The 26,307-nt window shown below is 51.9% G+C and overlaps 1 protein-coding gene across 1 annotated transcript in view; it reads right to left on the reverse strand.

The window, feature by feature from the left end:
* The window catches only part of fat4 (FAT atypical cadherin 4), a 96,278-nt gene that overhangs the window by 26,364 nt on the left and 43,607 nt on the right, over positions 1 to 26,307 (reverse strand). Inside the window, exons 2-6 of the mRNA XM_060063434.1 lie at positions 20,251 to 20,382; positions 13,500 to 13,761; positions 12,797 to 13,150; positions 9,305 to 10,227; positions 7,800 to 7,974 (exon numbers count right to left, since the gene is read on the reverse strand). Of these exons, the coding sequence (XP_059919417.1) occupies positions 7,800 to 7,974; positions 9,305 to 10,227; positions 12,797 to 13,150; positions 13,500 to 13,761; positions 20,251 to 20,382 (1,846 nt within the window). The remainder of the gene's footprint in view (positions 1 to 7,799; positions 7,975 to 9,304; positions 10,228 to 12,796; positions 13,151 to 13,499; positions 13,762 to 20,250; positions 20,383 to 26,307) is intronic.

Here is a 26,307-nt window from a genome sequence, read left to right on the forward strand (position 1 = left end):
ATGATGCAGCCCTGATTTTCAGCCGGCGAGTTGGCCAGGAAAGATAAGGCGAGAGAGGGATTACGTCACCCCCTTACCCCCCTATGTGCACCTCTACCCCCCTAAGCACGGCCGGCGGCAGCCATTACCATAATCTCATTCCCGGAGGTCAACCCTCGGCCTCCGAGCAAAACAAACCAGCGTGACCCGACGCTGTTGGCGCTGAGCCTGCTCTCATGGCATAGGTATTTACCCAGTCTTGGAGTTATCAGCATCATGGTCTCAACGTCCATTAGAAACCCCTGTGTGTAGTACATGAGCCTACTCTATGTTACGTACTCTAGTTTGGACACCAGTAGCCTTGTGATTGACTGGCAGCGGGACGCGACGTGAGTGGATTCTAATCCCGGTTCATCTCAGAGTTTGTGAGTTTGTACATGAGGATGTTTCGGAGTCTGGAGGGGTTTGTTAAGAGACACTGGGCCATGGAGGTCAGAGGCTGGGGTGCATGGGTTTGGGTCTAAAGTTATGGGGGTTTGGAATTAGAGGATGGGGTGTGGGTGTATACGGTTGGGTATGTAGGTACGAGGTTGGGTCTGGGGGTACGTGGGGTTGGGTGGAGATGTACGAGGTAGGGTGGGGGTTTCCCTCAGATGCTTTCAAGCCCTGGAGAGAACTGTCGGGGGGTGTCCTTCGTGCAGACCTCTGTGGCGGTGTGGATAGGATAGCACACAGGCTAAGCCCTGGCTTAGTATTCCTGATCATTTAGACCCCGGGGTAGTGGAGCGTTCCCGTCCTCCGAGGGTCCCGATTCAGAGCCCTGGTATTCGGCTAAGTGTTCTGATCCTATGAGTTACATGACAATACCGCCAGGGGATTATAACCCGAAACCCTATGATGTCACCAGCCCTACTTTCACACCCTGGGTCCTGATATCCTCACGGAGCTCGGACAGCACCAGAACCACTGGGGCTCGCTTCTCAGCCGAAACGACGAGGGCGCCTTCGTAGGGTCCGTCCAGAGACACAACCAGTGCGGCGCATTCCAATCGGGTTTGTAAAACAAACACTACATTTCGGTCAGCGAACACCAAAACACGGCCATCTGTTATGTATTTCAGGATAATCCATTAAAACCTAAAGTGGCCCTAATAAAGACACTGGGTTTTAGTCTGATGATGTGTTGTAATGTCCCCGGCCCTGTGGTGAGGTTGGGAGGGTGAGCGGTGGGGGGTGTTTACAGTACGCGTCGCAGAACCACGAACCCGGGGGATCCCACAGGGAACCATGGCTCTGCAGGCCTGGCTGTTTGACTCACGGCCTAAAGTTACCAGCATCGTCCCCAGTGTGGGCAGCCTGTGTGCTCAGGCGCTATTGGGCAAGATGGCTGACCTTTATCGTCATTAAATTGACGCTTTGGATAAAAGTGACTTCTAAAGAGTAAACAGTAGCAACAATAGGAAGGTACCTTGTTCAATCCCCAACATCAGCAGAACACCCCTAGCCCTCCTTGAGCAAGATGACCTCACCCCTACCTCCATGACCTCCCTTTGGGTAAAAGCGTCTGCCAAACAGTAAACAGTTACACATAATACTACCCATTTCCCTGCGGCTGACCTCCAGCAGACCATCTGTCCCCCCGACTCTGCACCAGATCCACAGACAGTATCCCCTCCAAGCCTTCAATAGCCACTGCCCAGGCCTGGGCTAGCGTCACCATATGGCGCCCGCTAAGAACCTTATTAGTGTACATTACGGGCGGACAAATCACATTAACCCCAACAAGGTGCCAGGGACATACTCCCTGCACAGTAGGGGTGCTGGGGTGGGGTGTAAATACACGTGCTAATTCTAATTAACATATCTGTTGCTGAACACCAGATGCTAGCAGGGTGTGAAGCTCTACTGAGGGGGTGCAGGAAGGGTGTCCAATCGACAGGGAGGACCACCAGCCCTCCGGCCCCCACTGGAGGAGGAGCCGAGGGCTGAGCCCCAAAGATCCTAAGATTCTGAGTCTCTGCTGGCACAAGAGATAATCCCTTCCTCCAATATTATTGGCCGGTGTTACGGGGTAACGGGGGGGCGACGGTCCGTCTCGGGGAACGCCGCCGCGGCAGGAGACAATATCGGAAAGTACAAATAGTGTCAGGGTTCATTAAACTGGGATGTGTGGGACAGCTTGACTGGGAAGAGAGACCGATGAATGTGTGAAGTGCGGAGACAGGCCCTCTGAAGCCCGCAGCTTAAAGCTAAACAGTTAATTACGCTTTATGGACTTCGGCAAGGCTGTCCCGTGCGGGGCGACGTACATAAAACACTCTATTAATCGGAGGAGACAGGGGTGGCAGGACAGGAGGCCTGGGTTCGCCATCGGAGGCAAAATTGACATTTTTCCCTCTCTCGGACCGTGTTGCTTTGCAACAAAGCTGCTTTTAATGCGACCCCGTCCGCCGGCTGAAAGGCATTGGAGGGGCCCGGGTTCGCGGCATCCGCGGCCCTCATGGCGGAGTTGGCCAAACACAACAGAGTAAACAGCGCTTTTCTCACACTTAACGACCGCGAGAGTGAACAGAATCAATCAGCCCAACACCCCCCCGGGCCTCTGCCCAGTCACAGGAAGAGAATTCTCCCCCCTATAATACAGCGATCTCGGAGGCCTTCTCTGCATCGTGGGCCTGAAACATTAAACAGCTCTCTGGGTATTTATGAGTTGTGTCTCAATGCTTTTGCATAATTTCTTCCCCATCTGCTGCGCATATAGTTTGCTGCTTTGTAGAAATGTTTTCACAGACACGAGACAGAGAGTCATTTTCTTCTCCCCCTGCTCTGGTTTTTATTGCAGCTTTCATGCACGTTCATTTTGTTGTGGCGATAGTTTTGAATTATCGGTCAGGCTCGGTGTGGTTTGTCGAATGTTTAATTAATGTTTCCCATTGTACGCAACAAATCATAAACAATACTACGATGAGAAAGAAAAGACGTTCTCATAACACGGCTCTATAATGTTCATACTCGCGCCGCACGGTTCTGCTTTTATGCCGCGGTGGAGAACCACAAACGCAAAACGTTGTGCTTATTCAGCTGCTCGTTCGTTCGGTCGCCCCGGAGAAGTCGCTCGGCCGAGCTGACGTTGACGAGCAGCTCCTTCTGATTAAACAGACTTTTCGGATTACCCCGATTTTGCGGGATGGCGATTTGTTTACTGGGGGAAAAAACAATGAGAATAATGGAGTTTAACACATGGAGCTCTGCTGAGGTTGCTGGTTCCACGCCGGCCAAGCGCGCCCTGCTGCACATTACGGCTGTTTACACAAACATTCACTCCAGCACTTGTTAAAAGAGTTTACCAGAAAGTGAAATAGAGGAAAAAGCTGGATTGGGGAAAAAAAACGAGCATGACCACATGCGTACCACGTTCACGGTTTAATCGTCAATCTCACATTTTCTTTTTCTCGAAGTTCATCTGAGGAACCTGGTGTTTGATTTGGCAGAGCCCCGTGTTGCCACTAGACCGGGATCTGGCCGCTCGCTGGAGCCCCGGACCGGCTGGAAGATTTATGAAGCGAGGACTGAGACCTTTGTTTTTATTTAGTTTTTTACACTGCTTATCAGACGCCTTCAGCCGGTTTACTGGCTTTCTGTTCGCCCGGTCCCACAGAGATACACCCCTCATGTGTTCATACCTTATGTACGCATAACATGTATTCACACCGTATGTATTCACAGCCCCTGTGGTCATGCTTCCTCTTTCTCCGCTTGGGGTGGGATTAGGGTTTCCTCTTAATTGCCTCGCGGACATAAAGACACATAGGATCTTGGCGCGATAACGCACATACGTGTTTGGCACATGTTGGCGTGTCTGGCAGATCCTCAATGAGTCAGGGCAAGACAGGCTAAAAATAAAAGAGAGAAGTCCGGAAACACAGCGGCATTTAAAGAAGTACAACACAAGAGCCGCTGAAAGCCCCGAGAGAAAGAAACAGCGAGAGAAAGAGGGGGAAGTTAGAAAGAACTCCTGTCTTTGAACGAGGGATGGCCATTAAAATTCTTTATCTGCTAAGCGGTCTTTTAGCGCTGTGCGTCTAGAGTGATGGGGAACAGCAGCCAAAAGGCTGTGTATAAACAGCGTGGTCCTATAGAGAGATACTCTCTATCTGCAGCCAGTAAGCCAGGGATTTACTGCTCCCGCAATTAAAGAAACGCCACCAAACGTCCTGCATGTCAATGTGCTCTGTGCCCGCACACACGCAAGAATCACAGATAAATCTGCATCATACACACATTTACAGATTCAAACACACACACACACACACACACACACACACACACACACACACACACACACACACACACACACACATACGCAGCATATTAAAAAGCATACTCTTTTGGACCAATATGTGGATATTTTACAAGCACGCACACGCGCCTTTAAATCGTTATCATTCTATCACCATGCTCTAAGAACTATGATAATATCATTGGATGCTTTCCTGTAACGTACCCATAATTCTCCCCTTTTCGCTTCTCTAAATTCACCTTATAAAACCTCACCACGCCTCTCTCTGCCACCAAACACCCTGAGCACCGATATCTTCATCAGATAAAAAAAGTTGTAAAAAACTTCTGAAAAAGTACTAAAAAGAAGAACTCAAGACGAGCCGGAGATGAGAGCAGAGAGTTCGAGCCGAACCGTGTGACTCAAGGAGTCAATCTTCCATGTGACTCAGAAGTCATGAAACATCTCCCTCCGAAACGGGCACCAGCGTCAGACCCCCGAAGCCACCGACCGTCAGACACACAGAGCACCTTCTCTTCCTGAGTCCTCCTGGCCCATGGGAGTACAGAGCCCCCCCCCCCCCCCCCACTGGCCAACACACAGGCCTCCTGGCCTTCTGCACATCTGATTGGGGGGGGCAGAGGTTCTCGGTTGCTAGGCAGCGAACGACTGATTCACAGTTGATCCCAGATGTTTCCCCCTTTCCAGTAAGTTTAGCGGTTATCGCTTTCGCTCCCTCGCTCTCTCTCTGTATCCCCTGCCCTCTCTCCTTCACTCTTCCCCTCATGCTTTCTGTCTGGCTCGCTCTCCCTCCCTCCCTCCCTCCCTCTCGCTGTCTCTCTGTCTCTTACTCCCTTTATCTCTGTCTCCTCGTTCTCTGTCCCCCCTTTCAATCTCCCCGACTCCCTGCCTGTCTCCCTCACGCTCTATCTCTCTTAACTCCTTGCTCCTAGTCTCAGAAACGTTGCCAGTTACTTGTTCTTTCCCCTCCTCTCACGTTCTATCCCTCCATCTCTCTTAACTCCTCTCTCTATCTCTCAGAAAGGCAGCCAGTAACTTTCCACTGGGTCTCGGAGTAACAGAAGTAGCCTGGGTCTGATCTCCCTGCTCGCCAGAGTCCTAGTAAAACACCTTCACCACGCTGGCCCAAGCTCACATTTTCTAATAATTACAAAAGTGAGCCAGAACTCTTCTGTTTTCTTGCCCTCCTGTGCCAGAAACCATTAGCAGAACTATTTCATGACAGAATTCACTCACCGCGGGCCGGCTCAGCCTGAAAGCTCGACGCACGCTCCGACCAATGAGTTTACGTTCGTCAGAGAGCCTGAACGTCTCCCAAGGGAACGCCAGCTCCCAGCGTAAAGCCGCACACACAAAAAAAACGAATCATTCGTGAATTATTCTACCATTTTTCATGGAATAGGAAAAAGAGAGGTTTAAATGACCTGAGCACATCTGTCGGATCATAAGTCACGTAGCACTCAGTGTGTGTAAGCGCAGAATTAGCCCTCATACGGATGCTAAACATGCTAAAGCGCTTACAGGGCCTGCAGTCATGGGGCCGCATTAGCTCCCGTGCAGATGCTGAAGTGCTTATGGAGAAGGCGCTCACATGACGCTGGCATGTGCTTCACATGTGTGGACCAACGGTACACTATAAAATCAAATTAGGCCATTATCCACTGTGACTCCAGAACACGTGTGACTTGATTAAAACTTAAGAAAGTTAATTCAATTATGCAATTCTCATGTTTCCTTTATTTTTACCTTTTTGAATCACACAGAGGGTCGGTGCTTTCAATGTGTTGAGAACATCGGCTGCCGCTTTTAATGTGATAACAATACTTACATGGGCTTTTATTGGTTTAGGAAGGCTGCCATGCGCTTTTATTGTGTTAACAAAGCTGACATGTGCTTCTATTGTGTTAAGAAGACATGCATGTGCCTCTATTGTGTTAACAAGACAGAGTTGCGCTTTTGAATGTTTGGAGAAGCTACAGTTGCGCTTTTATTGTGTTAAGCGCGGGGGCCTGCTGTGGACCAGAGGAGTCTAGGTGGGGTGAGGGAACATTGTACGACCCATGGTCCGGGCCTGGAGATGCCCCCCCCCCCCCGGCCCGGCTGACCGCCGTGGGAGAGAGCAGCAGGGTAATTACGACCTGATGTTTATGAGGTTTATGAGGGATGTTGATATTCCCCGCTGCGACCCGCGTCCCGGTGACTCCGCGCTGGAACACGCTGTCAACATGTCGCAGGATTGTTATTTCTTGCCCGGGCGAGCCTCTAAATACGAGTTCCCAGCGGACGACCCGCAAAGATCCAGAATCATAATTAGCATGTCGGCGTATCGCCTCGGCCTACGCCGAGTGACGTAGATCTGGGCCAGTTTATGAAAACAGTTTTGAAAGCGACACACGCATGAAAGCCATCCATCAACGTCCCCGTTTAATTACTCGTGATAGTCTGATTACCAGAACGCCGGCCCGCAGACTTTGACAAATTCACTTTATTTTCAGCCAACGGAGAATTACACCTCATGGGCCCAGACCATATATGGTTAACCACGGAATGGAGCCCATGAAGGATACAATCTACATGTGGACAGGCACAGTGGCTAACGGCATCACAGCCCCGTCTGAAACACAAACAACGGCCACTGTTGGACGTCAACCTCACAACGTCACGTTTCTCACTGCGTCCTCTGTGTGTGTGTGTGTAACAATGTGTGTAACAGTGTGTGTGTGTTTGTGTGTGTGCGTAACAGTATGTGTGTGGGTAAAAGTGTGTGTGTGTGTGTGTTTGTGTGTAACAGTGTGCATGTGTGTCTGGGTGTGTTTGTGTCTGTGTGTGTGCGTGCACGTGTCTGCGCAAGTGTGTGCGTGCGTTTGCGTGTATGTATGCTCAGTCCAAAATACCCGGCATGGCGGAGAGTGTCACATGGTCGGTCCAGGAATGAGCACGCTACCCTCAAGCATGACATTGGTGCCAGACACACACAGGGGAACGTATACTTAACGGGGATAGCATGTGATTTAGACGGCAGCGGGGCCACGCATATACTCCTTTAAACTGCACATTAGCCGGCCTCCATGCAATAACAAGGGGACCTTTTATCTGCTAAAAGGAGCCCACCGCTGGAGCCAAACAAACACACAAGGTCGCTGCGTCCAGTGCCACAGCGCAGGAATCCAGGAGGACAGGTCAGTTCGACAGGCTAAAAACTCTCCCATGTTTAGGTTATCGAGCCACAAAAACACAGTGGGAATCCGAGAGGATGTTTTCTGTGTTTTTTGTGTATCTTTGTCGAAATACCCCTGATGCATAGTGGAGCCTCCACCTACAGGCTACGGTATATATATTGGGCTGGTGGCATTCTGATGGTACTCTGAGTCGAACCGGCGTGGTTTCAATCCAGACTCATGTACAAGCTCACTTTGAAGCCGTCGCAGCCGTTGTTAAACCCCCACGCTACAGAGTGGCTACAGTGGTTTCCGTCGCTACGACATCGCTAATCGCTACAAGATGTCCGGCGCTAGCCTCACCTGAGTCAGTGGCGGTGACCAGCAGCAGGTAGCTCCCCTGGGTCTCCCGGTCCAGCGTCTGGGTCAGGCTCAGCTGCCCGCTGGACGACAGGCTGAAGGCCGCCTCATCGTTCCCGCCGCTTAGCATGTAGCTTAGTTGCCCGTTAGCACCCTGGTCGTCGTCGCGCGCCACCACCTGGAAGGAATCAACGCGAAGCGCACAGAGACGTAAATGTCATGGAAATTATGATTAAAACTAATCTCCAGGTTGTTTACACAAGGGCTGATGTGCAGTACAGATGTTCTGTATACATCTGTCCCTTGCCGAGTGTAAATATTATTTCCTATTGTTTACGGAGGCGGTAATGGGTGAAGCCTCTTCATGGCTTCTTGAACGCGGCTAATGGACGGCAGAGCAGGACTCCTCTGAAGCAGAAGACCATTAAAGGTTCCACCGTTTAACTACCAGGTGTCGCCTCACTTAGCCATTTGTGATGTCGCTAAAGGTTACGTTTAGAAACCGCGTGCGATGCCTGATCAATATCACACCTGGTGGTAAAATAGGGGCCCTAAAAACCTGCAGGTTTCCGTTCATCAGGTTTGTGGAAATCAGAGACGGGGCTGGGAAATGACGGACGTATACTGGTGGTCTCATGCCAAACTCATCCAGCCTAGGGCATACCTCGCACACACACACACACACACACACACACACACACACACACACACACACACACACACACACACACACACACACACACACACACACACACGTATCATAAGCCCAGCTAGATGCACACCAGCGCTAGCCAGCTAACCCTCTCCCGCGGGCCCAGGGAACCGCAGCCAGGCCGGGCAGACCTGCTTGCTTTTGGGGGTGAAAGCCATGGAGCTGGAGCAGGTCCCACTCAGAGCTGAGGTCTCATTTCCTTATGAGGAACCAGAGCTGAAGACGACCAAGTGGTCTCGCCCCAGGACCTAAACTCCTGAGCTTGTGTAATATATACTCAGTTTCGTAATCATAGTAATGTAGTTAAGGGCCTAATGCCCCTTAAACTGTAATTCAACAAACATATTTTTTTTATTTAATCATTTTCCTAAACTCCTTTAATTGAGCTGAACAAATTGCCATAATGTGCCTTTGTTTCTGTTACATATTCATGCATTAATAATGGAAAACAAAAGCTCTCTCTACAACTCTCTATCTGCACTTGTTATTATGATGGAAAACGTGGATGTGGTGTTTGAATAACCAATCAAATTAACATCTAGTCAGGGACTTATGAAACACTGCCTTGTTTGTCGTCTTGTCAGTTCGAGACAAGAACCTCAAATAAAATCTAGAAAATGCCTCTCTGGGTGAAAAACTGTTGAAGGAGTAGGGTCCCAGGATTTGTAGCAAAAGTAAGTAATAAAGAAAAAAAGATAAAAGCCCCGCCAAAATAAGAAAAACAGTGCTTGAGTGCTGCTCCAGCACTCAATTATCAATAATCATCAACCAATAAATCCCAGCTGGGCCGTCTGACCTGCAGGATGCTGAGCGGCAGCTTGTCCAGGTTCTCCCGGACGCTGACGGAGTACGGCGACAGCTCGAACACGGGTGGGCAGTCGTTGACGTCCAGCAGCACGATGTTCACGGAGGCCCGGTCCACCCTGGGGCTGGAGCCCCGGTCGGACGCCTGCACCGTCAGTGAGTAGGACGCCTGCGCCTCGCGGTCCAGCCTCTTCGCAACCGACACCATCCCCGTCACTGAGTCGATTCGGAACTCGGCGTTGGCGTTGCCGCCGGCGATGGAGAAGCGGATCTGCCCGTTGGTGCCCTCGTCGGCGTCGCTGGCGAACACCTGCAGCACGTCGGAGCCCGTCAGCGTGTCCTCCTGGATCTCCACGTCGTAGATGTTCTGCGAGAAGCTGGGCGTGTTGTCGTTGACGTCTAGCACCACCATGGTCACGTCCATGGTGGAGGAGAGCGGCGGCGAGCCCTTGTCGATGGCCACCACCGTCAGGGTGTAGTTGGAGAGCTCCTCGCGGTCCAGCTCTCCCACCAGACGCACGTCCCCATCCACCGTGCCGATGCTGAACTTGCTCCCAAACGGCCCGGCCAGGGAGTACTCCACGTAGCTGTTGGGCCCGCTGTCGGCGTCCCCCGCCTTGGCCGTGAACACCACCGTGTCCACCGGCGTGTTCTCCTGCAGGTAGGTGACCCGCTGCGAGGTGAAGGTGGGCGGGCAGTCATTGACGTCCAGCAGGATGACAGACACCTGCGCAGTGCTGGTGAAACGGGCCGTGGGGGGCGGGGCCAGGTCCTGCACCGTGACGATGAGGTTGTAGAAGGACTGGGCCTCGCGGTCCAGGGGCCGCCGGGTGCGGAGGACCCCGTCCCTGGTGATGTTGAAGGTGCCTTGGGGGTCGCCCGACGCCACGGTGAAGAGCAGCTGGGCGTTCACGCCTGGGGGAGGAACCAACAACCTTCAGCGTACTGTCTGGCAAACGGTGGCAGATGACACGGATTCATACACCGAAGACTCTTGTTTATCGCATATTTTTAGCAGAAAAAGGGAATGAAAATGAACAGAATGCACGCAGGAAGGAAGTAGTTAACGTGGTCCTGGATAAACAATGACCCCAAAAACAAACGGTGGTCCTCAGTAGAGGGTCCTGCCGTATGTGTTCGCCTGGTATGCACAGTTTCCTCTTTAATTGTTCCAAACATGAATCCACAACCTTTTGATTGTCAACGTGCATTTCCACAAATTGTTTGCGTAAAAACATCTGTTGCCCGGGCTCCCCGTTCCTCGTCCTCCGAGCGGCGACTGCGTTCACTCAGAAGGAGACAGCTTGTTATCAAGACACGGAAACAACTACTGCCTGCACTGTTGTGGAAGAATCCCTCTCAACTACTCACAACACAACTCCCAGACGACGTAACGGCCCGCGGCCTCAGACCCATCATGCAGTAAGCTGTCCTCCTGAAGCCCGCTGTGATCATCTACCCCCCCCTCCCCCGGACTCCGGGGTTAAAGCGATCTCAAATTGAGCGTTGGTAATTCAACTCAGCGAGGGCATCCATGCGGTCTCCTTCCCACACTGCGTCACGTGTTTATCTGAAGACAGGTACTCCGTCAGACGACGAAGGCCACTTCCACCCCCCCCCCCTCCGTCCCACCCCCCCTCCGTCCGTCCGCAAGAGAAATTGGTGGAGGTCAGAGGTCAAGGCTTAGGAAGCGCTAACAATGGCAGTGTTTTGTTTTGACAGCCGCCGGGGGCCAGCGTATTGGACGGGGGTCAGATACGAGGAACGCCGGGGCTAATCGGAATCTACGCTACGACTCTCCGCCGGGAATGTAGGTCGCGGCGACCACGTTAGTCCTGCTTGAAGCGTTTACAACAGTAGCGGAGCACAACTGTATACGACCGTAGTGCTATTTAATAACTACCCTGGAGTGGAGCTTAAACCTGCAGGAATCGTACCCTCACCACACAACGTTCCTCTATTCTGCAGAATGTTGCTGCGAATCACTTCCAGATTCATTCGTTTCAAACGACATGTCTTGTCTTCCTTAGTATATATATTTTATTATATATTCTTAATACAGTATTTATATTTTTTCATATTTTTTTGTTTTTGTTTCCTCCATTGTATTCACTGAATACTTATTCATACTTATTTAGTAGTCACCCTTAGTTTGTAGTTATCCTTTGTTATAAGTCTTCCTTAGTTAGTGGTTAAACGTAATAATTATTTGTGTGCTATTTCCCAGCTTCCGGAGGAAAGCAGCAGGCTTGCTAGCCGCTAGCACTAGAATCATTACACCACCCTATAACTAACTAGCATCAGACTAACATCAGCTTAGCTAGCATCAGACTAGGTTGCATCAGACTAGCTAGCCGCTAGTGCTAGCATCATTACAACAACCAAGCACTAGCTAGCAGCTAGCGTTTGCATCATTATGCCACCCTGGCACTAGCTAGCAGCGGACTAGTAGCAGCTAGTGCTAGGATCATTACACCACCTTAGCACTAGCTAGCAGCAGACTAGCTAGCATCAGAGGGGAGCGTGTCTATGTTCCCTGGGACCTATGTTCCCCTCTTTGTATGAGACTGGAGAACATAGGACCCTTTTTCAAAAAAAGGGTCCTATGTTGCCCGGTCTGTTACTTTTTCCACCATTACTGCCAAATTCCGGCCGAGATAACCACCATTGCATGTCTTTACCTTTTGTGGAAGAGGGAGAGACGTCGGAGAACCCGACGCAGTCTATTCATAATATTGTAATGACCACGGAAGAGGCAGTGAATGAAGTATTGATAAGACGATTTATTAGATACCACCGCTAATAAACTGTTGGAAAACACAAGACCGGTAACCAATGCAACGCCGGTAAACAAACCCTGAGAAGCCCAATCCCTACGAGAGCTCCCCGCACTACGGCCATCCGGAGGCGCACAGAGCTTTTGGCCGTGATATTATCTATACAATTATATTACATTATATACTATTATATATAGAGCTCCGGGAGTCGCATACGGCAACAATCACTTTCTCCTCCATGCTAAGGTTCACCGCAGACTGCACTGCACTGAGTTGGCCGGTTGAACGCTGATTGGCTGTTACGTTACACATGTCACTGAGTGGCCACGCTGTTGAACGCTGATTGGCTGTCATCACGCGAATGTCACGTCAAAGTTAAAATATTTTTAGAGATTGAAAGATTGCGGGGAACATAGGACCCTTTTCCAGAAAAGGGTCCTATGTTCCCCTGCAACAGTGGGGAGCATAGGACCCTTTTTCAGAAAAAGGGTCCTATGCTCCCCGGTATGTATTGCTACAGGGGAACATAGGACGCTTTTGGGAAAAATGGGGAACATAGGACTTAAAAAAAAAGGAACATAGGGATGACCCCCCTGTAGACTAACTAGCCTCTAGAGTTAGCAGCATTACACCACCCTATCACTGGTTAGCAGCAGAGCAGCTAGCCGCTAGCGCTAGCATCACGACCCCGCAGTGGGTCCACCCACCGTCGTCGGCGTCGCTGGCGGCGAGCGTCAGGATGCTGGCGCCGGGCGGGAGGCTCTCAGAGACGGAGCGGCTGTAGGCTGAGGCATTGAAGACGGGCGCGTTGTCGTTGACGTCCAGCACATTGAAGTACACGCGCACGGCGCTGGCCAACCCGCCGCCGTCGCGCGCCCGCGCCGTCAGCACGTAGAAGCGCTGCGTCTCGTAGTCGAGGGGGCGGGTCACGTTGAAGACGCCCGTCACCGGGTTGAGCAGGAAGGTGTCGTCCTCTGCGTCCTCCTCCTCCAGGGAGTAGGTCACCTCGCCGTTCACGCCCGCGTCCGAGTCGCTCGCCAAGATGGCCGCCACGATGGAGCCTGGGAGGGGGTGGAGGAGAGACGGGAAGAGGGTGAGACCGGGAAACAGAGAGATGGATGGAAGGAACGCAGATGTGTGGAAGGGAAGACAGGAAGGCAGACAGACAGCAGGAAATGCATACAGACAGACAGATAAACAGACAGGAAGAAACACAGAGACAATACATAATACACAATAACACATTTCCTTTTTCATTGCTTCAGCCTCAACCTCAACCTTTAAAATAAAACAACAACATCTAACAGATATATACGGCACAAAAAATGTGTCAGGTTCGAATCCCTTCGATAGTGCCATCAGGTGATAGCGTCGCGTCTCAGCGGTGCGTGGGGGGACGGGGGGCCTTACCGGGCGCGGTGTCCTCAGGAATGTCGAAGGAGTACCCGGCGCGGGAGAAGCGGGGGGCGTGGTCGTTGACGTCGCTCACGGTGATGTTCAGCCGCATGTCAGAGGACTGGCGCCCGTCGTCGGCACGCACCAGCAGCGAGTACTCGGAGCGCCGCTCGCGGTCCAGCCGCCGTGTGGCCGTCAGGTCGCCCGACTCGGGGTCCACCCGGAAGCTGTCGTCGGCACCGCTGATGATGGTGTACGTGACCAGGGCGTTGGGTCCCTAGGGAAACCCCACCGAGACAACGCACACACGTATAAATAAAGCCCGCAGTAAACCCGGGTTCCTTTTGTGTCACCCGATACGTGCCACTTGTGTGCCAGGCTGGCTGAACCACCGACCGCGCCGCAAACGTCTCCGCGCTGAGTCATGCGGGCGTGTTTACGCAGCGCGGCCCAGAGCGCTAACAGAGGACCGGCATGCGGACCCCTCTGTTTGTCTCGTTTACGTGTTCTTTGTTTCGCAGTGACTGGCTCCGGTGCGAGGCAGCGGCCCAAAACCAGAACTTAAATCAATATTTGTAGGTTTGCTGGAGCAGGGGCTGGTTTTAGCTCCCGCTCCGGGCCAGACGGCCGGGGCCAGCTGACACTCAGGGAGAGATGGAGAGAGGGTTACTGGGTCTCTGCTTCAGATCTTCAGAAGTTCTAAAGCCGCAGGGTGGACAACATCACAGCGAGGAACATGAGGACATGAGAAGCTGGACCTCGTCTCCTGGTTCCAAATGAAAACCCTCTGGCTCATGAACCGAACGCCCAGGGACCAGATCTATTTATTATGTATATATATATATATATATATATATATATATATATATATATATATATATATATATACATTTTATCTAAAGAAGATATAACCATACATAAGATGTACTTTATTAACCGCTGAGAATAAAACTACTTCTGGAAGTAAATCTAGGAACACAATGTGGCAGAAGTGTGAGTGCATTTACTTTGTAACGTTGAAATCTTTAACGTAATACAGTCATTCAGTCCCTGTTTTCCTTCTCTCGCTCTCTTATTGATTATTAGAGACAGTTAAGAATCCCGCGGGAATGAACCCTCTTTGTGAACGCCCTACAAAGAGCGTGCGTGAGGCAATAGAAAGGCATTCAAAGGCTCCCTGTCCCCTCGCCTAACCCCCTTTGTAGCCCAAAAGATCTGCCACACCACGTCTCATACTCACAGAGCTTGAATAATGCGCCACAAGGCTTTTAGGGAGAATGCTTAGGTCAGGAGAGAGAGAGAGTGAAGGAGCTGAATGGCAAGTTTCCCTGTGAGAATGCCTCTTAGTCTTTGAACTCGCAGGGCCGATAGAGTTGCTCTATAAACCTGGCTAATAGGTCCCCGGGCAGTGTGAATGCGCCCGGGCGTCAGGACACATGTGAGGGCTTTAGCCGCGGCCCTGGACCCAGGCCCGGGCCCCGGGGGCCCGCGTGACGACCGGATAAAAACCCCAGCGACAAAGTCGTTGACATTTACGTTTGTGCGGCGCACAATGACCGAGCCCAGACGACTGTCTGCGTTGGTGTCTCTCACTCAAAAGAGAGTGGGCCGTCGGAGAGGCAGAAGAGACATCAAAGGCCGTGCCGCATTCAGGCGGGATGAAGAGGGGTCTCTGGTTACCGCCGTTAGCCACTACGCTAACAGAGGGCCTTTCACCTAAGCCTCATGGCTGCGACGGCTTTGGGACGGTGGCACCACAGCACGCCGCTAAAGGAGCTGTCAGCTTTATATGGGAACCGTGAAGGTGGAGGTGGGGGGGTCGAGGGTTGATGGGGCTGCTGGTGGGAGTGGTGGTGTTGGTGGTGCTGGTGGGGTTGGTGCGGGTGATGGTGGTGGTGGTGGTGTTGGTGGTGGTGGTGGGGTTGGTGCGGGTGATGGTGGTGGTGGTGGTGGAGGTGTTGGTGGGGCTGATGGTGGTGGGCTTCATGATAGTGGTGGTGATGGTCGTAGCGATTGGGGTGGTGATGGCTCACAGCCCAAAAAACTAGCTCTAGCTGAAATATATTCATGTTATTAATACGCGGTCTGTATGCATGTGTCGGGTGGCTGTGATTATTAATATGTCCCCTCGCGCTCTGCGGGTGTGTTGATGTTATGAGTAGAAAAACAAGCGTGAAGACTTAAGAGCGAAAAGGAAGAAAAATAAAGGCACACTTGGCAAGTGACGGAAACAGATTTTCAAGCGCCTGAGATCACCGTCGGCAACGGACCAAAGGATATTACCATGGTTACTTTGATGATGAGCTGAAGGTTCTGCTCTCGATTCAGACTTTAACGGGGGTGCTGGAAACACCACTTTTGGTAACTTCTAGAAAGCTGAAAAACGAAACAAGGACTAAAAACTTAAAACCTGTGAGTTAGGTCAGAGACGACGATTCAGAGTAAATCCTTCAGGATTCAATTCCCAATAAAACTGTTTAGGAACGTCAATGGGGAAAATCCGAGCTGAACGATCAATACTAAATGGACTGTATTTATGTAGCGCTTTTTAACCAGTGGCCACTCAGAGCGCTTTACAGTATTGCCTAACATTCACCCATTCATGCACACATTCACACACCGGCGGCGGAGTCAGCCATGCAGGGCGACAGCCAGCTCGTCTCAAGCAGTCAGGGTGCAGCGTCTTGCTCAGGGACACCTGACACCAGGGGGGCCTGGGATTAAACTAGCAACCTCCCGGTTACCAGCCAACCCGCCCTACCTCCTGAGCCACATGCCGCGCAATATTAAAACAACATCCGGAGGGCGGTCGCCACCATCGAACTCTCGCAGTCATCATCAGACGACCTGAGTCCTCCTCTGTTTCCCAGAGTCCTCTCCCCTCGTCTCCTCTCAGTCCTCCTCTGTCTCCCAGAATCCCCTCCCTCGTCTCTTCTCAGTCCTCCTCTCTTTCCCAGAGTCCTGTCCCTCCTCTCCTCTCTGTCCAGACTGTTACAACTCTGTGTCGCTTTAACCTTCTCTGGCTTATTGAATTACCAGAGAGGCTGGGGCCCCTACAGGGGGGGGGGGGTACTGCTGCTCATCTTAGAGCCCCGCTGTCATCAATCAGGACTCGAGGTCTGGCAATCCCATCAGCCACCTGGGCCTCGCCACCCGGTGCCCGGCACTCGCACTCTGACAATTATTTCTGTGATACGGCCCGTGAGGTGTGTGTGTGTGTGTGGGCGGAGATCAACATGTCCACACTCTGACACATTCACACACATAAACACGCACACGTGGACGTCAACACACACTGGAAGTACATTTGTCACCCCGGGCTTTGCTGCTGATAGAGCACATTCTGCCTGTCCATGGACAGTTCACTCACAGAAAAACACACACTAAGAGGCGGGCAATCACACATACATACACAAACACAGACAAACACACGCACAGGCACACATACAGGCACACTCACACACACATAGACACAGGCACACACACACACACACACATACATAAACACACACACATTAACACACACACACGCATGCACATTCATTCATACGCTTGCACTCACTAAAAGTCCATGTCGTCCATTGAGCCGACTGTTATCCTGACCTTGCCTTGAACATTTAAGGCTGACTTCAGCGCCCTCCACGAACGGTCAGGCTTGTTGATGAGAGGCGGGAAAGGCTTGACCAATCAAACGGCACTATTGGGCAAGAGGGCGTGGAGCGCCCGGAGCGCCCGTGGAGGCCGGAGCGGAGCAGAAGGAAACTCATTCAGTACCCCAGTGGATTCTGGGAGCATGCGGCGGTCGGAGGTGTGAACCCAACCGCCAGCGGGGAGATCAGCTTCCTGTACGTCCGGCCAGCTCGGCCAATCAAAACACAGGATGATGGAAACCAGGAACCTCTTGGGGAACGTTGCCTTGACAACCGTGGCCTGAATACCGTCTTGCGCAACTCACTTACTTCATTTAACGTGATTCCTGCGACTACTTGTGCTGGGACGCCCGTATTTCACATCTGGGATTCATAAAATTTATATTTTCTTCTTTTATCTTGATGTCTGTGCAGTACTGTTTTGTTGGAACTTTTCCACGCTTTTTGATATCTTATTTTGAGGTAACTCAACCATCCCCCCCTGACTGAAGTTGTGTTTCCTGGAGCGACTTGCATCCGATGGCGCAGGATTTAGACTCTCGTCGCTCCGTCATCGCTTACAAATTCAGGTTGTCCTCAGACTCACTGATGAGTCACTTTATTACACCGAAGCATCTGCTAGATTAATACAATCCGTCACGATGTATGAGGCACAGTTTAAAAATAAGCTCTTTGTTTGAGTGGGCGGACTGCGAATAAAATATGTCCATGTTACCAAAAAAACTGATCAAACCAAACAACCACCATACCTCGAAGTGAAGGCTGCATTTAACAGACCCGACATCCAGCGCTCCGTTCTGGCCATCGCCCCTGGGACCCACTCTGTTTAATTTTGAGGCTAATCCCACACTTGGAGAACTCTCCTAAACACCTAATGTTCTCCTCTGGTTCAGCTCGAACGGCTTTACCTGGGACATTCCTTCCAGGTCATGTCAGAACGCTCATTAAGGAAACGCATTCTGTCCGAGAGCACAAAAGGCAGAGCGGACAGGGTGAGAACCAAACCACCAGAAGCCCGGGAAACACTACTACAAGGCTGCGCCCCTTTTATCCCGCTCTCTCTTTTACCCTCAAACGCAGCCCTAGCGTTTGAGGGTAGAAGGAAACGGGTGTAGCAAACCGTAGACGCGTAGCAGCCGGGTCTTAAAGCCTGACACATGAGTCCCATATGTGACGGGCTGGGCTATGATGTCTGTATCCAGAGCCAGTCAGCTCTCCCAGTTCAGCTGGCGCTCTTGGCTTTTGCCATATGCTTTAACACATGTTGGGTTCTTTTCTCAGGGCGCCGGTGCCATCGCGAGGCTCAGCGTCAGTGCGACACCGGCTTCCTGCGTTAGGATGTGGGCAGCGTGTTGGCCGGCCTTGTATCTGGCTCAAAGAGGACAGAGCTGGAGTTGAGCACAGGCTCCTATTTAGCAACCTATTCGTGGTAGCGCAGAAGTTTGGCAGAGGCTTCTCCGAGGCCTGTAATTCCTGAACGACGCCAGTTTATTTTAGTGCCTCAATTTCTCTCGCTCTTCGCACCGAGCGACATTTTTCCTCTCCCGCACAAAAATAGGTTGCAGAGCCTAAAACCCGACTTGGTTTTATAATTTAACAGTTTGAGGTTCAGCCTGAGATGGTAAGACTCTGTAGCGGGCTTAACTCGACACGCAGGAGAGCGAGAGGCACGACAGAAGGACGGTGTGGTGTGATCTCAAAACCACAGGCTGGACCTCTCTGTTATCACAGCCTGGAAAGTTCTCCAAGTTCTCTCGTGAAGAAGGAGATAAAAGCCCTGGGAGCAGGTCCCCTCCAGGACCCCTCCAGAACCCCTCCAGGTCCCCTCCAGGTCCCCTCCAGGACCCGGGGCGTCCAGGACTCTCTCAGGGTGAGTCCGCTCTGCTTGCGCGTCACGGCTGAGGCAACAGCTGGGCAGTAAAACAAGTGTGGCCTCATGAGTTAATGTTAAATCTGAGCCTTTTTATTCCCCCCCTCGTCCTAATCTTTGTCTCCTTCCACTAGTTTCCACTCCTGTCTGTTGTTTCATTTGGCGAGGGGTGACGGGCCTTTTTCAAGGGGGGAGGGATCTTTGGCGAGGGGTGAGGGACCTTTGTCGAGGGAAGAGAGACCTTTGGCAAGGGGGGAGGAACCTTTGGCGATAGGTGAGGGACCTTTGGCGAGGGGGGAGGGACCTTTGGCGAGGGAAGAGGGACCTTTGGCAAGGGCGGAGGGGCCTTTGGCGGGTGTGAGGGACCGCAGCCCATTGCAGGGGCCGGGGGTTTGGGGATTCTCGCTTACTGTGGGATTCAATGTCCACAATCTGCCTGGAGCAGCGAAAGATGGAGGCTTTTGCTAATTGAGGCCGATGCCGGTGATGTCATGGCAACTACGGTGGCCGCGGAGGGACTATCAGAGCGTCGGATGGGGAATTGGATCTGTGAGCAGCACTGGCTCTGTGCCCCGCACTACCTGCCCTCGGCTGGCTCCGGTGTCTCAGAACACGGGGCTGGTGAGGAGGATTTCTGCTTACGTCCATGAGAGTGTGAGAAAAGGAGACGGGAGGAAGAGGGAAAGGAGATACTGGGCTAAAGGTCGGAAAGGGCAGACTAACATTGTTGTTTCTTGCTTGGGTTAGTATTGGTAGTACTGCTGCGGTGTTGTTACACCTTCAGAGCGAAGGACTTGCTGATGATGTGGTGGTCAACTTATTCAGATCTTCCTGTTTTATAATCTCTAAACTGTTGTTTCTGCATCTTTGTAGTGTCACAACATTGCAAACTACAAATTCTACATGCAGGTGTCCAATACAACACATACTCTGTCATGTTTAATGATCCATGGTGTTCATCATTTGAATCTAAATACAACACTCCCCCACATGTGACTGAAGGCACAGTGCTTCAGTTCAAATGAGCGCTCGGAGCAGCGTTTACGTATACGTATTCACATATACATATACAAGCGTCTTACAGCGGTTCATACACACTTTCACACGCAGCCAGGGTGAGTTGCCTTGCTCAGGGACACCTCGACCCTCAGCTAGGAGGAGCCGGGAATCGAACTAGCAACCTTCCGGTTACCAGCCAACCCGCTCTACCTCCTGAGCTAAGCCCTCCGTTCCCCCTGGCCGTTACCTCGTCTGCGTCGGTGGCGGTCAGCTGCATGACCCTGAAGCCGTCGCCCACGTTCTCCTCAATGGTCAGGTCCAGGATGTCGTTGGGGAAGATGGGCGGGTTGTCGTTGACGTCCTGCAGAGTGATCTCCACCTGCACAGGAACACAAACCAGGACTGTAAACACATGAGACACAGAAACGATTTGATGATCATCGTCGATGTTTGATCAGCGATGTTGTCAAATCACTACTTTCTTCTCCTGATGAGCTGAGATTGCTGCTCTGCATGTCTCACACCATGAATGGGTGTGTGAACGTATGAAGGTGTGTGTGAACGTGAGAAGTTTGTGTTCAAAGCTCAGAGCGCTTAGTGGAGCATCACATTTATTCAGTTCTAACCCTCACCCTAACCCTAACACAAAGGTTTACAACCACTGTTCTCTCCAAGCAATGCAGCTAACTGGATGACAATGTAGATAAGCATCTGGGAGCATGCCGCTTAGCCCCCAAAGGCTAACGGTGGCTATTGTTCTGGACACAACCGGATACCCCAACGAGATGGTGTTTCACTTGCGCTGGAGCCAACAGCATGGAGCAGCAGGAGGGCTACGATGAACCTCTATGCTAATGTCAGGGCCGAGACACGCGGGACAGTGAGAGTGAGGCGGCCATTTTAACGGTGTCAAGTGCTCTGAAGTCTGGCCCAGATGATATTGCATTACCACTCATATTCCCCAATGCCCCGGCCACCTCATCCACTCTCCCCGCCGCGCAGCCGGCCGCCGTCTGTTCACCACTTCTATAAATAAGGAAAAGTTGTGTATGAGATTCCCGCAGTTTAATTCCCATTAATGCTGGAAGTGGTTTTGATCCCAGCAGTCCGACCTGGTTGAGTTTGTCGCTCCACGGAGCCGAGCTTCAAAAGGAAGTGGGGCAAAAGAACAGCTGGCCCCGCACGCACAGGGCCCGACGCACGCACACAAAAGGGGTTGGTGCTTTTTGAACGGGCCCGGTTCCTCTTTAAAGCCCTCGCGGGGTAGACAATGGGTCCCAGGCCATGGGACCACCAGGGACGGTTGGGGGGGTGCAGTGTTTGGAAGTGGGGTAGAGGGTGGTGGTGGTGGATACAGCGGGCCATTCATACCATGAAGGATGGGGACGATGGCGGGGGGGTTGGGGGGGGCGGTGGACAGACCTCACATGTCTCGGCAAATCCACTTTGCAGGATCTCCTCCATTTTAAACTGGTTTTCCTTTCAGCAGCTAAGTTCATTAAGGCGGCCAGTAGGACGTGTCTGCTGGGTGGAGAATGGGCCCAGTAGGTCTGAATGGATAAAGTCGGGCCGGCCTAAGCAGATAATTGAAGGTTTGGAGCGAGGGTCTGTGCTAATGCGCCCGTTCTCATGCCACGGCACGAACAACATCAGCATCGGCTTTGGGTTTGTATAATTGTTTTATTGAAACATATCTGCACTGATCATCTCCTCTGACCCACATTCAGCGGCACGTTGAGGGGTCCCGGTGGGGGGGGGGGGGAGCGCCGTGTACCCACTGAACCCCCGCCCAGACGCAGTCGGCTGGGCTGCGGCGGCGCAGGCCTTGGCTTGATCCGCGCCGCGGTGGCGTCCGGGGAAGAGAGGCAGCGGCAGCGGCGGCGGTGGAGCGCTGCGTAAACACGCGGAGACGGCAGCGCCGGGGCCCTGGGGCCCGCAGCGGAGTCAACAAACAATGAATATTTATTTCCAAGCCCGCGTCCCCTTGATGTGTAAATAATGCACGGCCCACTTCTGAGGAGGAGTGAACTAAGAACTAATTAGGGCAGAAGTGCAGTTTTTAGAAATAATTTCCCATTATCCCGCGGGACCCGCGCGGATATCAAAGAGCGGCGCTGAAATATTCATGGCAGGAAGAGGAAGTGAGGTGGGGAGGACTCGTGCGGCGCTTGGCGGTCTGTGGTCTACCTGTCTGCCGGCCCCGGCCCAAGGCCCCGAACCCCGGGTGCCGGGGGCCACTGCAGAGGCAGGTGAAACACATTAGTTTACACAGTAAAAGATAGGATTTCAACTCACTACTGTTTCAGGTTGCAGCTGCCGCAGCCCTGGTGCCAGGACTCTATTATTTATGGGTCGTATGAATGATTCACGGGGCAAACCGTTCCCCGAGCGCGGCCTGCGATGAGACCTCTAAGTGGCGTAAATTACTTGACCGTGGGATTGACAGGGGGCCATACACGGAGATGTGATGGATTCATCGGGTCGCGGGGAATTCTCAGGGCAAACAAGATACCCCGTTTGGAAGGAGTGTGTGTGTGGGGGGGGGGGGGTAGTGACCGCTCCGGACCGTCGGTCACAGAATCCGGTCCGCGCTTCTCCCATAAAACCTCATTTGAAACCATCAGGCCAGATTGTCTGTCCAATCCAATTAGCGGGTTTGAACCACACTGGGACAATCCCGTTCCACCCCTCGTTCACACGGAGGGAAAAACAAAACAGAGAGAGAAGGAGAAAGCCAGCAGACTGACGGAATGCAGGAAGTAGAGGGGAGATAGCTAGCTCTAATGACTTCCACATCCACGGATCCTGTAGACGGTCTCGTGAGTAGGGACCTGAGTTTCACAGCAAGAGGCTATCAGCGCACACTAACAGACAGCACCCACCGGGCGCACACATTTTTGTAATTATCAAGCTGGCCTTTATTTTACTTTCTTCCTTCACCAACCACAGGAGAAGCTGGTTAATTAAGCCAAATCTAATCTTGATCAAAGACAGAGATAAGTGTCGTACGGTAAACCTTTGCCCCAGCCAGTGCAGCTCAACTTGGATTGGCAGCGTTAACAACGGGCCCGCCTCAACCGGACTTCACTCGTGGTCCTGATGACCTCACAGCCCCGATGATGCAACACTTGGCCGTCGCGGCCGAGCTCATTGGCTCGTAAAACGTGAGCAGGGTGCGCCACACGCAGGAAATAATCACTTCAGAATGATTGCGTGTCTCATTATATTCAGCTGACGAGTCGAGGTCAAGGGTCGCAGGAGGAAGCGGGGAGTCTTCCAACTTCTTGTTCCTCGCGGAGATTCTGAGACGAGATGATTCCATCCCGTTGCGTCACCGCGGCTAACCGGCGTTCCCGGTCACGCTCGCAACCCTAATTTGGATCTAATGTGTGAAAACCTGGAATCAGGAATCTGTCCCACATGAAACACCTCATTATAGCGGGTACCCAGAACCGACACGGACTTCTAAAGGGAATGATTCAGGATCTGGGCTAGTTGGAATAACAAGGCACGAACAAACAAAGGAACGTTCCTCGTGCCAGAAAGCACAGTTCATACTCAAAGGTTTTAGAATGTGCCAATCGATTAATACGGAGATGAGAACACAGAAACATCAAGAAGAAAAACACAAGAAAACATTACAAACGGATTATCGTCTACGCTAACATGTGTCCCAGTATGTAGCATGAACTCAGAGGAATCTCAGTTTGGAACCGGAACGGCGGAGAAGGCTGGCACTCCTCTGAGCGTTTCAAGTGCTTTAACAGCAGAAGAGGGAGTATCTGATCCCTGTGACCGCAGCCTTCCCAGTAGGAGAGGCAGTCATCCCAGAGCCTTCTCATATCTCCCCATCTAGTGCTCAGACGGAGGGCTCAAGTCCCGGCCAATCAGCTCGCGCGAGACCCTTGCCAGAGGTCAGATGGGGCACGGCAGGTAACCACCACCACCACCGTCTCCATCTCCATGACAACAACAATCCCCCCCCCCCCCCCCCCCCGCTCATTTCCAGCGCACCCGGTGCCTCAACGTCTTGGAAAGCCATCGTGTCCCTGATGGTGGTTCCTGGTTGGGCTCGCGGCCCGGTTACCCTCTCCACCCCACCCTGGGAAGGGATTAGCATCTGTCTGGAGGGAGAGACCCAGACGGTGCAGTGAAGGGTCCTGATGGAGAAACCGTCTGCAGAGATCTCTGCTCTAATGAGTGCCGAGCACAAAGACAGAGAGGGCCAGGGACTTGTGAGTGAATCTGCTCCCTGCCTCTGGAACTGTCTGCCAGATGAACCGAGGGCATCGCAATCTGTTGTAGGTTCCAATGTCTTAAAAACACAACTCTTCAGATCAACTTTCTCCATATAACTTAACGTGGAGTTACCTTTGTTTGATTGAATATGAATATCTGTGTAATCAGTTCTACTTCAACTTGATAAGCACTTTTGTGTATTTCTGTTTCGCACACAAAAGGCGCTCTAAAAATAAAGCTTTGATTTTAGCCTCCCAGACTCCGGTCTCTACACCTTCCACTCCACCGCCACTCCAACGCTCGCAGCCTGCTTTGACGTGGCAAAATAAGCCCTCTCCGCCTCAAGATCTACGAGGACGTTAAATGAACAGCCAGCGGGCCTGCGGGGTCAGGCATGGCGAGCGTCAGTATAGCCTCGTCTACATGGAGGAGGAGTGCCTGGCCGAGGGGACGCTGTCTGAATGATCAGCTCCCTTTCAGGTTGAGTTCGTTAATTACAAGCCCAATCAGGAACGCCGCGACCTCGTCAGCGAAAGGCTCCGTCTCGGTCGGTCGCCCGACCGCAGTCATCAGACACGGGACCGGGGCGCGGAGACGGAGACGGGAACCCGAGCGCGCCGGAGATGGGAGCATGGCCTGGAAGAGGCAGACAAGGCTGGGCACTCCCCAGGAGGGAGGGAGGGAGTGAGAGAGGGAGGTAGGGAGGGAAAGATGGAGGGAGAGAGGGAGGGAGAGAGAGACGGGGAGACAGTGGAGAGACAGAGAGAGAGAGAGAGAGAGAGAGAGAGAGAGAAAGAGAGAAAGAGAGAGAGAGGGAGGGAGAGAGAGTGAGAGCGTGGGAGAAGGAGAGGGTTGGAGAGGGAGGGAGAGAGAGAGGGAGAGAAGTAGAGGGTGGAGAGGGAGAAGGGGGGAGAGACATGGAAAGAGAGAAAAAAGGAGAGAGGGGGAGAGGAAGAAAGAGAGTGAGAAGGAGAGGGATGGAGAGGGGAGAGAGAAGGAGATTGTGCAGAGGGAGAGGGGGGAGAGAAATGGAGAGAGAGAAAAAAGGAAAGAGTGGGAGAGAGAGAGGGAGACATAGGAAAGAGGGAGACAGAGACAGATAGAGAGCGAGAGAGAGAGAGAGAAAGAGAGAGAAACACGGGGTGAGAGAGACTGGGAGAAAGTAAGAGAGGTAGGGAGAGAGAGTAAGCCAGGACAGCATGGTAACTAGGGGTGTGAACGGTTACAAAACGGTTTTCTTTTTTTTCGTGTACAAGGTTAACTGTTTTTTTTATTAATGAAAAAAGTATTTTTTTTTTTTTAAAGTGAAGCGCAGTCACGCTATAGGGGGATTAATTGTTTATCAACACAACGTATGCGCGAGCAGAATGATCGCAAAAAGAACATTTGATTGACCGGTTGCCATGGTTATCTCTGTGCGGTTAATTTGCAGTTGCGGTGTTAATTAGGATGTTGTCAGCTTACTGTTACATTAAACTGTAGTCAGAAAAAGCGGTTATATGCTATAGACCCTAGAGTATCCGTGGTATAAAGGCTGGGACGAATTTCGAATTACTATGTTGAAAGTATGGGCCGTCGCGATTCCCATTGAAACAATGGCGCAGCGTTTTTTTTTTTACTTATTATTCCTAAACGGTTATGATTTACTAACCAATAACACATGTACATGTGTACCCGTGCACACCCCTAATGGTAACCCCGTTTAGTCTCCTTAAAGTTCTACCCAGACACACACGGGTGAGAGGATAGAGGAAGGCACAGAGGAGAAGGAGAGAGGGAGCAAGACAGAGGTAGAGAAGGGAGTCCGCGAGAGGGAAAGACAGCGGGGCCGAGGGAAAGACCGGGAGCATTAGAGAGGCAGAGCTCGACAGGAAAAAGTTTTTAATTGAAAAATTGTTTACTTCAACAAAACTTGGGGAAAACAATCACACAGAGTGAGTGTGAGAGAGATGAGGAGTGTGGGAGGGAGAATGAGTAGATACGGGGGAAGGGAGGAAAGACAGAGACTGCTAGTCGGGGGAGAGACGGAGAGAGTAGGAGAGGCAGAGACAGTGAAATAGGGAGT

The sequence above is a fragment of the Gadus macrocephalus genome, chromosome 10 (genome assembly GCF_031168955.1).
Source record: "Gadus macrocephalus chromosome 10, ASM3116895v1".
Taxonomy (NCBI): Eukaryota; Metazoa; Chordata; class Actinopteri; order Gadiformes; family Gadidae; genus Gadus; species Gadus macrocephalus.